This window comes from Chelonus insularis, unplaced genomic scaffold, assembly GCF_013357705.1.
Source record: "Chelonus insularis isolate UGA/USDA-ARS -01 unplaced genomic scaffold, ASM1335770v1 contig_397_pilon, whole genome shotgun sequence".
NCBI classification, from domain to species: Eukaryota; Metazoa; Arthropoda; class Insecta; order Hymenoptera; family Braconidae; genus Chelonus; species Chelonus insularis.
The window spans coordinates 874,821-889,092 of NW_023276552.1; the positions used below are offsets into that span (position 1 = coordinate 874,821).

Here is a 14,272-nt window from a genome sequence, read left to right on the forward strand (position 1 = left end):
GCCGATGCCCGAGGCTTCTTGTGGCGTGCTTTAAGTTAAACAATCACGAGTTCCTTATACTCCTCACTTGATGATAGAAAAATGTGAGTGTCACTACATTATTCATAAGAATCATCAGCATCTTAAAGCACGATCGATTTTATTTTCATCACAAAAATTAATTTACAGCGACAAAATAAAGCTAAATAAAGTCTCTCAATATCCAATTTTTCCTCTACTCTTTCTTAATAACAAATGAGAGACATTGACAAAGCTGAAAATGTCACAAAACTTTTTTCTTCGAGTCAAGACGACTTTCTACGCGGATAAAAACTTTTGTAAACTCCAGGAGGTCAACATTCAGCGTCTATTGTCCTGTTTCACTTCCTTTCTTTTTCTCCCGTCGTTTCCTGTAGAAAACTAGGTATTGTCATCCACCACAGAATTGGTTGTTCGCCATACCACCAACCAGTTTTTGAAATATTCCAGGACTTGAGATTTCCCTGGCTAAGTTCAATTTTTTGGTTCTTTTTTCTGCGTAACATCGTCCAAACTACTTTCCCAACTTGTTGCCTTTTCTCCCAAGTTAGCTCTCAAATAGTCTCCATAGCTTACTGTCATTTTAAACTAGTGTCTGAACAATAAAGTTACTTGTTCAAAACAATCACCTGAAAATTTTCAGAGCTTACTTTATCTTCCAATTCTACACTGACAATTTATCCACATTTACCACATCAAATCTTATTCCTCCATTTCCATCAACTTCTTTCTGACTTGAAAATAAAAATTGTACCAACAGTTAACATTGACTATTGAACCTGAATATTAAACTATAAGAATATTAAAAGTCTTCTTAGACTCCTTTAAAGACAAAGAAATTACTGAAGCTGCAAGATTTCCCTCTCGATTCAACAATCGAGAGCTTCTTAAGACCTTTAGATGAATATTTTATGTTTAAGCATCATCTCAAAAGCTTCAATAATTATATAGACATCGTGTCTAAGCTACCTTTAAGAGTGAAAAACTTTCAAACTCAAGATTGCTTAAGAGTATTGGTATACATGCAAGATGCTCGAAATAGTCTGAGTGTCCTTTCAAAATTTTCAAGTAAACAAACCAGTCCATTAGTCTCAAATATCACTTGATGGTGATTGAATTCCTATTGATATATAATGGCGAAAAAGCTTTTATAGTGCCTTCATAAGGAGAATGCGAGAAGAGATAAAAAAGGAAAATGGATACAAAAAAATCCTAACAACTGTATCGATAGCAATATACTTTTTTTCTGCACCAGGATCAAATAATTGCTATCTTGAACGTCTTAGTAAATAGTTTTTCACTTGAACACGAGAAGATTTACTTCATACAGTGTTACATCTTCATTTCACTGTTGTTCCTGAAGCTGTAGCACTTGAAGAAAATTAAACTTCATGATTCAGAGACACATTTACCATTAAATTACGATGTCATTTATTTCAATTATCAATTCTACCTTTTATTTTTCATTTCCACTCCACAGTTAATAAAAGAGTATTAAAATTGATCGTATTGAAGCATTTTAATATATTTTTATTGCATTGCTTGCAATAAAAAATATTTTTTCTGTCTGGCCAAGTTTTATTAATTTCTTTTGATCTCCTTTAGATTAATTATGCTCATAATTTAGTTATTAATGCTCATAATTTATCAGGAAATAAAATAATAATAAATTTTATTATAAAATATAGATACTTATACAAATGTAGACAGAAGTACTAGGTAATTTTAGTTCGATAAGATTAATAATATAATTTGCCGACACAAGCGGAATCGATTAGCCAGTTCATTCGAGCGTTATGGTAATTGGAAGCAATTACTTGCTATGAGAGATGGAGAAATAGACAATAGATAGGTGTAGGAAATAGAGAGTTAATATAGTTTTATTAGATTTCTATAACGTTACTTATTGTTACTCTTGAAGAGTAATTAATTTTTTATTATAATTCATAACTTTTCATAGCATTGCTCTTCTTATATCTTCAATATTAATACTTTTTCTATTTTATTCCAACCTTTTCCATGATTATATGAAAAATTAGAGAGGAATATTTTAAAATTAATAACTGTGTTCTTTCTGTAAAATGATTCAATAAAAAGTTAACAAGAAAAATTGTTTTTTAGCTGAAGCAGACTTTTTTTTTTAATTAATTAAAAATGGATATTGTTGGAGTAATGAATAATAAAACTCGTGAAAAAATCGAAAATAGTCGACGGTGAAATATTAAATATCATTTAGACTCTATCACATTGATTTCAATTAAATGGAATATTCAGAGGATCGAAAAATGTACAAAAAAAATTCCATTGAATTTAATTTATCAAGAAATTGAATAAAATATTTTAATTTACAGGCGCAGCTGCGGTAGTTTCCTTGGCCGGTGGTCATGGTTTCGATGCTCACCTACGTGGTCCGAGTTTTCTCATTGAACCTCCATCAAGAATTGAGTTCTCCAATTCAAGCGGTGCCTGGCTTGACTGCGCTGCATCCGGCAGCCCAGCACCCAACATCGACTGGTCCACCGCCGACGGACTTCCGGCTGGTGATGTGCCGGGTGTCAGGAGAGTACTCAGAAATGGCACTCTCGTACTCCTTCCGTTTCAGGCTGCAGCATTTCGGCAGGATGTTCATAGTGCGGCTTACAGATGTGTTGCCAGTAATTCAGTTGGCCGAATACTCAGCCGTGACGTCCAAGTTAGAGCAAGTAAGACATGTTTTTTTTACCAATAAATTCCCGGTAAATAACCTTACAGTGACGTTATCACATTAACGTATTACAAAATATCCAAAAGGAAATTAAACCCATCATTTTTGAAAAGTAAATTTAAAGGAATTTTATCATGCCTGACTAAAAGACGACTATACTACTGTTAAAATTATATTAAAAGAAATTTCTTAAAACATCAATTAACATTTGATTGTAGTGATTAAATTAATGGTAAACGATAAAATAAGATAGGAGGGATATAAAATGGAATTATCCGGTTTTGTTCCAACACATTTCGAATATAAAACTAATCCAACTTAGCAATTGATCCAATATACTTCCAGTCAATCTTACCGACATAAAATAGTTTGTTCATGCTTCTGATCATTCGATTACTAGACATTTCACTTGAAAGAAATGTTTTCGATGTTGAGAACAATACAATCTGACAGAGATTAATTGATCATCTAAGACAAGTGATATTTCTTTGCAAAAAAAAAAAAAATAATTTCAAAGAAGTGATGTGGTTAGGTACTTTTAAAATATTATTGTTAATTTTTATTACATTTTGAAAGGTGGAAATAAATGGATTACAAATTTTATAGGTCATGGTAATAATTGAATTATGTTTATTATTATCCATAACATTATCCAGACTCACTAATGAATTTATTAATCGCTTTTAAAATAACAAAGGGCTCTTATAGCTTGTGGTTCTTTTTATATTATGTTTCAAAGTCTACGAAATGCATTGATAATTAAATCTCTCATTAGTTTTGAATGAAAAAATTTCATTTAATTCCTCTATGTAATGACCATTATATTGGAATATGGAAAGAATAAATTTGTAAACCCATCACGTATTATTTCTATCATAGTTATTTTAAAATAAATATTTAAAACATCTCGTAACTTAAAAGATCAATTGATCGAGAATTTATGACAAAAATATTGCTTCAATCATTTTTTTGTTGTTCAGTGAAAAAAAAAAGTTCACTCTTGTCACTATTTTCCCATTATTTACTCCAAGTTAATGTCACTGTCATACAGATTTATAAACAATGCACGCATTGTAAATATATAACAGAAATCCATCAAAAATATGAAAGCTTCACTTCTGTCATATTTTATCGTTTTTTGTTCGAATCCATGTCATTTCCTTATCAATGTTCATTTGAACCATAAAGAAATTCGCCCTTTTGTTGATTCTATCTCATAAACTCAATACTGTCGAGAAAATTTCTGAATAAATATAGAGAAAAAATTTTCATGAATTTTTATTGAAGAATTTTCGAGACTGCATCCTTTGTGAATTCTGATAAATACAAATAACAAAAAATAAATAATAAATTATTCCCCGGTATAACATTTTCATAGGAGGTTTTTGTTTGCTTACATTATTACGAGCAGAAGATAAATGAACAAAAAATTAATCAGTATGCAAATCTGGTCTAGTTAGAAAACTGATAAGCATCTTGTGTTGATAATACCTGAAGCTTCGTTGGTATCTTCTGTAAAACACCTTGGGATTTTGAAAATGCCTAATTATTAATTAAAACTCTAACATGCCTCTGATCATGTAAATGTTTTTATACTAGACGATGCGTTAAGAGAAGGGAAGATTAAAAAATATTATGTTAATTATTATCGATAATCTCGACAAATTTTCTTAGAAATAAACACTTTAGAAGTTCAACTATAAATATATTTATTAAAGTAGAAAAAAAAGTTGTAAAAAATCTTAAACTCAAGTACATAGAGCGTTCGTTATACCTTCGTATTACGCTTTAACGCTTCAGTAACATTAGTGTCTCAGCGTGGAGATATGAAAGCTTAATCACGGTGCAGAAAACGAGCCAACGTTCTCTTAAAAAATATTATAATGATGTTTTTAAAATTTTTTTATTCTACTGAGACAATTAAAAAATATCATTGTCTATTATCTACGGGCATATACTTGTAATAATGATGAACATTTATTACTTATAAAGCGAGATTTTAATTATACTTTTTCATATAATTCAAGTACCTCGGAAACAAATAATTTTAATGCATGTGTAACTGATAATAAATGATGTTCAATTATACAAGCATTAAAGTATAATATTACTCGTAATTTTAACCGAATTATTTCAAAGCAATAATGCATATTTATAATCAATAAATTCTTTCCTAAAATTATTTATTCTTTCCAACCATTAAAATTCAATTATCCTTACAAATGCGATTGTGAGAAATACGAGCGCGTTTAGTCAACTTGATAGAAATGAAAACAAAAAATAAATAAATCTGTTAATTAACGTAAAATTACTTGAGTGAATAATTCTATTCTAAATTTATTGCAATGATAAAATTGTAAAAATATATTGACCATTTAATTAATTAACTACAACCAATTATATCAAGAAAAAAATCATTTATAAAATTAAATTTATCTCATAAAAATCATTTCAATCTGATTTATCTGCTAAATTAGAAAAAAATAATCAATTAAAAATACCCTGACAAACTTCGACAATTTTTAATGGAAATTTTCCACTGAGATTTAACAAATAATCATTGTATGATGATTGAAATATTGATGTGAGTTTGAAAATATCACTCACAATTATTCCTTTTAATTACAATGATATTTCAATTGGGAATCTCTTTAACGCTATTATTTATTTTTCAAACTGATGATTTTCTGCCAATTAAATGGATTAATTGATTTATGTATGATATTTGATTGATTACAGTTGTGACGCAGGCTTACACAGTTGATGTAGAAGTAGTAGAAGGAGTATCAAGGGGTTGTACATCAATCCTCCGATGTGTTGTTCCAAGTCATGTGAAAGATCTTGTTCGCGTGGTATCCTGGCTTCAAGAGCCAGCATTTCATATATATCCATCCCTTCAAGGAGGTAATACATATTTTTTTATTTTCCTTTCATATTTTTATCATTTTCCTGTCAATATCTTAACACGAAATATCCGTTATCGAAGTATTATTGTCCGAGAAAGAAATGTAATTCCATGATGCTGACACAAAAGAACTTTGGTATCAATAAAGCTTAGAATGGTAAAGAAATCTTGATAAAAGCTTTCGAGACTAGAAACGAAATATTAAAAGTCAATCACACGATGGGGGTGGTAATAAATGAAATGAAGAAAATACGTCTAGAATGAACGCAATAAAGAAAAATATATAGCGTACATTTATTAAAGAACATGAAGAAAATTACCTTTGTAGAAAATGGTTCCATGTCACATAAATAATTTCGTGTGAAATATTATTTTAATTATTATTTTTTTCTAACTTGCTGTTGCCTTTTTTTGCAACAAGAAAAAAACGAAATATCTTTGGAGAATGTAGAGGCTGAGAGAGAAGAGACGATCGATAGACTGGAATCACGTGGGTGCAACGTTCTCTCTGGCTCTTTTAGTGCGGTGAAGATCGATTCAACTCACCTCCATTCTGCTCACACTCTTCTCGCCAAGTTGCATCCTCCCTCCCGTCCGTTGCATTCGACGGAAGCGGCTTTAAGAGAACGCGCGATAAGGCAAGCCAGAGGGATTAGGTCCTGGAAGGCAGAACTATGGAATCCATTTCCAGTGTCTACTTGAGGACGACAGCAGGAGAGTAAAGTGACGAGACAAAAGGAAGAATGAGAAATTATTTTCCAAGTTGAAAGAAAACCAACCACATATCTGCATGGTTTTTATTAATTACACTGATTGATAGATGAATTGATTGCTTTCAATGAAAACCAATGATATAAAATTGAAAATGTATTCTCAGTAATGAGACAGTATGTGGTTCTCTTGACAGTTATGTGTAAATTTCTACACTATGGATTCATTTATCTCTCATGTATTCATCTACTGGTAACATTATCACAGCACAAGCTTTTTCACTCTGAATCTCATTTCGCAATGAACAATTATTTAATTGACAAATTTATTTAATGATAATTGAATGAAAATAAATTCAAATATTCATCAGTGTGAGATGTTATTTGCCGAATACTCATAGCCATTAATTTTAGATCATGATAATAGTGGTAAAATTTATCCATCAAAAGAAGAAAGAATTGAATGTTCAGAGTAAAAAAAATACTAAGCTTCTAACAGGTATTTTTTTGAGGATAACTAACACTTGAAGAATCAATGTCTAGAGTTCTAGAGGTCTAAAAATGTCAAGAGTTGTTCAAATATGTTAATACAAATTTTTTTTTGATAAAATTAACATAAAAGTTTTCTTTTTGAAGTAAAAATTATTCGTGCTTAACTGCTAAAATAACATTAATTTCATCATGACATGGTCACTTTAAAAAATTTATCATATCGAAATTAATAAGAACATTCGTGCCAATAATTTAATTAGCATTTATCAGCAATACATCAAAAAATGCAAATATCAACCTGACCAGCATGCAAACAAAATTAATGAATTCCACAAAAAAAAATATTTCCAGCATGAATTAAATACTGAGTACCATTTAATGTTAATTTTTATCGCAACAACATTGTCTGCTGAATGAATGTAATCATCATAAAAGTAGTAACAATATTTTTCCATGTGCCAAGATATATAGACATGGTAGATTGTTTTCAACTTTGGCATTTAAAATTCTTTACTGCGGTAAACAAAACTAATTTTTATACTGTCCATACCATTCAAGTGGAAGGTGCTTTACAGACAAGTTAAATGGAGAACAAGGAAATAGAGCAGAGAGAGAAGCATTATAAGCAGTTCGTGCGCAACTACTCTGTCGTTGACGACGTGGTCGAGGCTGTAGCCATTTAGGATAACTACTAACCGCTTCGTGCTTTAGCTTATCTCACTCAAGCTTTGAATAGTCTAATATCTTTAGCTCTTTATCTATGAGAAAACCTGAAGAACAGACTACAGGTTTATCTTGTATTGTCAGTAATGAAAGACAATCCAAATCCTTTTTATTCATGTCCTCCTGACAAGTTCATTGATGAAACATTTATTTTGCTTTTTTACTGTGATTTACAGATGGAAAATTTCATCTCCTGCCAACAGGCGAACTTCTTATTCACAGTCTAGAGTTCAGTGACCAGTTCTTGAGCTACAGATGTAGAACAATGCACAGACTGACAAGACAAGTAGTTGTAAGTTCATCAGCCAACATCAGGATAGCAGGTGAGTATCAATAATTGGATTAAATTGAACGAATAAAGAAAATAGAGGAAATTTCCTGATGATCAATTGACTTTTTTTTTTATTAGAACACAGAGGAGTTATTCCACCCACGATTTTAGAGCACTCAGGAATCATTTACGTTGGCCAAGATGAGTCAACATCGTTGGTTTGCGTAGCCAAGGCTTGCCCTACACCTGAGTACAGGTAATGACTGTTTACCAACCAGTTTGTAGATATAATAGCCACAAAATGAAACTTTAAAACCAAGCAGTAAGTTGCAAATGTGTATAGATAAATGAAAATCACGACAGTTTTTTAAACACTAGAGGTAAAAATGAGTATATTTATAGAAAAAATATAATGTAGCTTCCAGCAAATGTATAATTTTTCTGGGTTTTTATTTGTATTTTGTTGCATCCAAACATATATGCGTTATACCCAAGTGTATTATTCTAATAGAGCTTTCGTGCTTTGTTGGAAATATGAGGTAACAGTCTGAATAAACCATTCGTAAATGTCCCTCTATAAATACTAGTTTGCTTCGTTACGTTTTGTCAATTATATCACAGTAGTCTAACAGAAAAAAAAATGTTCAGAGTTTGTATGAAAATTTATTGCCAGTCAAAAGTTTTCAAGAGGATAGTTTTGTTTGAACTATTGTGTAGGGTCGAAGGCCTCATGACCAGTATCGTTTTATCGATAATAAAAAAACCTAGATTCTTGCAAGTCTCTTGCGCGTGACATCAAGAGCTTCCGATTGTACTACTTGAGAGAGATTTTACAATCGAGTGCTTCCACTTTTCTCGATCAAAGTCTTTAAAGCACACTCGCGAGCTTTCTTCACATTTTCCTTACTTCCTGCATTTACTACTCACTCAAGTCCTCTTTCCGATCATCACTTTTTTACTTGCTTACACAATTCTCAACATTTTACACTACAAATTTATCACCGTTTTTACGTTCTTTTTATAATGATTATTTAATACGATCTTAACCTTTTATCTACAGATGTATTATTTCGTTAATTGAAATAATAAATATTCAATTCATGTTTGTATTTTCTAAAAAGAGAATTTTTACAGTGCTTTTGTGCACATTTAGACATGATAAAAATATATGAGAAGAAAATATAACAAGAAATATTTCATTAATTTGATGAGTATTCTGCTTTTATTAAATTTCTATTCAAGAATAACAAATTGTTATCATTTGATTAGAGGTTATTACGAAATATGAAATGAATTTTCACAAATAAAAAACTGAAATTGTTTGATTCAACATACCAATTTTTGTTCGTTTGAAAAAAAATTCAAACTTTTTTGCTATTTGAAATCATCAACTGTGTGTGTATGAAATAAAAAATGCGAAAAAATTTTTTCAAAAGTACATACCTCATCCCCCTTCGAGGTTATAATTATGACCGAGTCGCAAAGTGGTATTCCATTGTTCTTCTTTCTTTTAATCAACTGTTCATCTTTTTCACATATCACATTTTATACATCACATTAAAAGAGAATACTTTTATCTCTACTGAATCACTTAAAAGCTTAAATAAAACTGACGTCAATTGAAATGAGAACAACGCGTTAAAGCTGATCGGTCACTGAACTTTGTAAAACGAATGTAGGTCAAGTTTACGAATTTGGAACAAATGAAAATCGAGGATATAGGGAAGGTACGCGAACACTTGGTGTCACTACTGTCTATTGTATCGGAAAGCTCATAATTTTAAACATTGAGGGCGCTACCGTCTTCCTGCTTGTTTGCCATGTTAAAAAACCTATCATCAAAATCAGAAAATTAAGCTATACAAAGTGTTACATGAACTAAAGAAGCTGTAGCATTATAAAAAAGATGATGTATCATCATTTTTGTGCTGCACAGTGAAATTTTATCGGTTATTCCAGCACCTATGTCACCTTGGAACGCTTTAGGTGTGATAAATTTTATACAAGCGATAATATTAAATTGATTTAGAAACAGTTTTCGTATTCGAGATAAACATCCATGGGGAAGTAACTGTAATATCGATGATCCCAAAGTACCAATACTTTCCTATCTCTCACTGCAACATCATTTTTTTCTACTTTTTTTCCATTTTCCAAGTTTACTCGTTTTCTCTGTATTTCTTAACTCGATCGTGGCTTAACTTTTCGGTAAAACTTCTTGTGCCAAGGGAACCCCAACGAATCCCAACTTTATTACGTATACTCTTCTTTATCGAAATAAATGTATCGATGCTGAAAGGCCATGCCTCCGGCAAATGGCTAAGAATTAAGGTAACAGAGTGAATCAAGAGGATATCCTGTGGACCAATATTATTAAAGATTTATGGAAAACAATATTTAAAGTAAATGGTCTAGGATCTAATGTTGAAATATAGAAGTTGATATTTTATTTTTCCAATATTGGTTCGAAACAATATTCTTATTTATTACCCTACAATATTAAAACCAAGTTGACTAAATTCAAGGAATACTAGGACGATTATTGAACAAACATTTGAATACATAAAATGATAATCTTTCCAGATGGTACGCACAAACTGGGGCAGAGCAAATGCCAGTATTATCAGGACCACGAACACGGTTACTTGGACCAGTATTGGCAATCGAAGCTGTCACGTTATCAGATAGCGGGGTATACCAATGTCTAGCATCCAATCATGGTGGAGAAACAAGTGCTGAACTCAGGTGCGAATAGTATATAGATAGAATTGTTAATCATAGACTAACTCCCGTGTCTAAATTACACTCTAGATGAACACCAATCAAGCTTTGATTAAGCATGAAGCCCGCCTTCAGTACATAATGCATTTATCACCTCATGAAGTACGCTTTCAAGTCTCTCGTTAACATTTAATCATATTTATCATTCTAGACTGGTGGTAATGGCTCCACTGAGTGTTGAAGTATCACCTTCACTCTTGAGTGTTCACCTTGGTGGCAATGCTGAGTTTACTTGTATCGTTAGTACTCATTCCCAAGCTGGTCAACACTTTATTACATGGTACAAGGATGGACGACAACTTCCTGGCGCTGGAAGACAGTCTGAGACGCTCACTCTTAATGGGATTGGCCGAGAAGACAGGGGAATGTATCAATGTGTCGTTCGCAGAGGAGACGATACAGCTCAAGCATCAGCAGAGCTTCAATTAGGAGGTTTGAATTGTCCCAAAGTTGTAGTTTACAATTCAGTTACGGACAAATTTAAATGGTCGCAGATGAGAGCTTTGGCTAGTGAATGTACTGAGTATTCATTCCAAGTTGCAAAGTCGAGTAATATCAGTCTGTATTTTACGCGAGAGTCTAGTCTAATAGTAACCGTCTGCTCAGAGCAGACTAAACCGCAGATGTTTTTTAGACTAGTTTCTCTCGCTTCACTTCTTCCTACTTTACCTCAGTATCGTTCTCTTTCCCTCTTTTGCTAATAACCTGAAAATGAAATCAACTAAATTGCCCTCTACAAGTGAGTACTCGTAGTTTATGCAAAACTTGTTTTAATTAAAAAAATTAAAGCAGAAATACAACTAATTTCAGGATATTCATGAAGTGAACAGAATAATTACGATAATGAGGTGATGTTGAGCAAGTTAATTAATTTACTAGTATCCGTACCTTGGACGCTTGCAGTCTTTAGTCATGAGAGATGTGTCTAGAGTTACTTTGAAGTAATAAGGAGGAAGAAATAAAGCCACCTCCTTCCAACACATTTACACCTGTCTTACACGTACCTCTTCTCACCTTACTATATAAGACTCTCATTGCCCTAAAGCCTGTATATGACGCCATCCCTCGTCAGAGCTTCGTCGCATATCTGATCTAGCGATCTATGAGGAAACCACGAGCTGTGTGGAGAACAGCCCTTTGAAACAACAATGAAGTTAGCGTCTCGCTCGTCAGCGACGGTAATGCATGAAATTTACGTCAAAGGGAACACGAACGAAGAGTAGTTAGAGGTGAGGCGAAAATGGATATTGAGAAAGGCATGAGTCTGTGAGCGAAATGTTGATGATGATGAGAGTCAAATGGGTTAAACAAAAAAGAGGAAAAAGAGAACTTGACGTTAAAACGGTTCCGGAAACATTTAATTTCCATTTTCAAGAACCATCTCGTACCTGCGATCAAGCAGGAATTTTTCAGAATTTTATAATTGCTTGGAAATAAATATAGAGACAAAAAGAGTATTTAAATAATACAAAAAATTTTTTATCATTTTTAAAAATATTTCTTGTTGAAAGAAAGATAATGAGCTCGTTATGAATAATGTGGAACAATATCATAATGAATCTAGATGAATGAATGAGCTTGAAAAAATTCCTTGATTCGTGTTCGTTGCTGGAGAAATTTCTTTATCATGTAATGACAGAATTTTCACCAAGATAGAGCAGATGGTATTGTTAAAGTGCGTTGAATCTTTAATAACTACGTCGATCGACGCTTTTAATTATCTCATCCTGAACTATATATATTTGATCGATACTTTCAGTCGCAGAGTTGTCTTTGTTACTTTACGAATTGCATAATATCTCGTCTCAGGCTTTTTAATCACCTCATCAACTACCATTACATTGAAACTTTTTACGAAAAAAATGAAACAACTTTTTTTTTGTAATATTTTTACATCGTCTGGCTATATCTTGATAAGCCACAGCTAATTAGCGAGTACAAAAATTTGATATTTCATTGCAAATTATATTCAAAGGTAAAGTTCTACTCTGAAAAAACATTCGAATATAGTATTTATGAATATATTTCTCTTGTTCTCTTATCAAGATAAAAGTTTGAGTAATGAACTTTATTTAATATAATAAATAAGTATGAAAGAACCTTAAAGCTAATTGATGAAATAAATATCTCAAGAGTTTGAGTAGAATGAACTTGGAGTTAATTGATAATGCTTTAAATATTAAAAAAACTTGAACAAATAATGATAAGTAAAACTTTAATTTTACTCAATATTTTAATTTCTTATTTCTGTTCCTTTTATTTTCATCTCGTTACTAAACTAAATCGACACTTTTCATTACTGCATATCCTCGAGTATTCTTCCGACATTTTTCTCTACTTTTTTCTTTCCATTTTTTCCTCTCTGGTACCTCGCTTCGTTGTAGCTCCGCTTATTCGCGACAAATTGCAAGAAAAAGTTTGCGAGCTCTCGTAGCTTCCATCCGGGTGGCTCTATTGTCTTTTTCATCCATAGCAACGTTTCTTGAGTCCTCTACGAAGACCTGAATTATATAGATATATATATATATATATATATATATATATATATTTAGTGATGTATATATGTGGTTCATCATTTCCTTTTTCTTGATACTTCTATTTCAATCTTTCCTTTATTCTGCCTTCAATCTGTCGTTATAATAGAAGTGATTCGGTGAAAATGACAGTTATCCAAAATCAAAAGATAAAATTATGTTATCTGTCTGTTTTAGACGCACCACCAGTTCTTCTGTACTCCTTTATTGAACAAACACTTCAACCCGGACCTGCTGTCTCTCTCAAATGTTCTGCTGCTGGAAATCCAACACCTCAAGTCTCCTGGACCTTAGATGGGTTTCCATTACCAACAATCACAAGGTACTTCTTTTGGATTGGAATAATGATAGACTAAAAGTTTTAACTTCAGGAAAAGGTACTTTTTATAATAATTTTCCATGAAAAACATTTTTATTCCAATTAACTAGATACTTTAATCCTAATTTCTTTCTGTTGAAAAAATCTAGATAATGCAGATATTTTTTTAGGATCTGACTTTATTCAGAATCAGCATATTTTTTGTCAGAAAATTCGTTAAAACGAAATGCTTGATTCAACGATTTTTACTAATTTTTATCAAATTGTATATCTAATCTTACAGTCCAATCAAAGCTAATCTATTCAGTAAATACATTTATTTTAACAAAAAAAAACTAGAGCTTTTCATCAATTGAATACTTTGATTATTTATAACAATCAATCTTTGTAACTTTCAGTCTCTTGTTCCTCTTCTGCGACAATTGACCACAAAAGAGTATTTCAAAATAATTTCTTTTTTCAATATGCAACAATTAAATTTCAATTTTAAGCTATAGCAATTTAGTAGACGCCAATTTCAATTCTTTTTTCATCGCTCAACTAGAAAAAGAGAGCGAAAGAAAGCGAATATTTATAGAGAAGCCTGTAACGTCGGCAAAGTGCAGAAATAGAAAAAGATATTCATATATATCAATGCAAAAGTGCACACTCGAATGAGGGTACTCTTGTGCATATGTGCATCAAGCGTTTCTCTCAGCACTAAACGACCCATTGGGACTAAAAAAACTGTCCAATTCTACTCTTCGTTGTATCGTTCCTCGCTTCGTCCCACTTTCCACCTGGCGTAATTCCTTCTCTACCTCAACAAAATTTTT

At 31.8% G+C, this 14,272-nt stretch overlaps 1 protein-coding gene and 1 long non-coding RNA gene across 9 annotated transcripts in view; one reads left to right on the plus strand and one right to left on the minus strand.

Annotated features, from left to right (window-relative positions):
- The window catches only part of LOC118067690 (uncharacterized), a 58,850-nt gene extending 49,414 nt beyond the window's left edge, over positions 1-9,436 (minus strand). The window contains exon 1 of the long non-coding RNA XR_004690415.1: positions 9,267-9,436. This is a non-coding gene — a long non-coding RNA (uncharacterized lncRNA). The remainder of the gene's footprint in view (positions 1-9,266) is intronic.
- The window catches only part of Dscam2 (Down syndrome cell adhesion molecule 2), a 58,667-nt gene that overhangs the window by 31,861 nt on the left and 12,534 nt on the right, over positions 1-14,272 (plus strand). For 7 of the 8 annotated variants that reach the window (XM_035084560.1, XM_035084557.1, XM_035084559.1 and 4 more), the window contains exons 2-8: positions 2,370-2,720; positions 5,462-5,626; positions 7,729-7,875; positions 7,962-8,079; positions 10,407-10,568; positions 10,756-11,036; positions 13,316-13,460. In XM_035084560.1, coding sequence (XP_034940451.1) covers positions 2,370-2,720; positions 5,462-5,626; positions 7,729-7,875; positions 7,962-8,079; positions 10,407-10,568; positions 10,756-11,036; positions 13,316-13,460 — 1,369 coding nt within the window. Of the gene's footprint in view, positions 1-2,369; positions 2,721-5,461; positions 5,627-7,728; positions 7,876-7,961; positions 8,080-9,677; positions 9,810-10,406; positions 10,569-10,755; positions 11,037-13,315; positions 13,461-14,272 lie in introns of those variants that run through there. The other variant, XM_035084561.1, reaches the window with a different exon arrangement.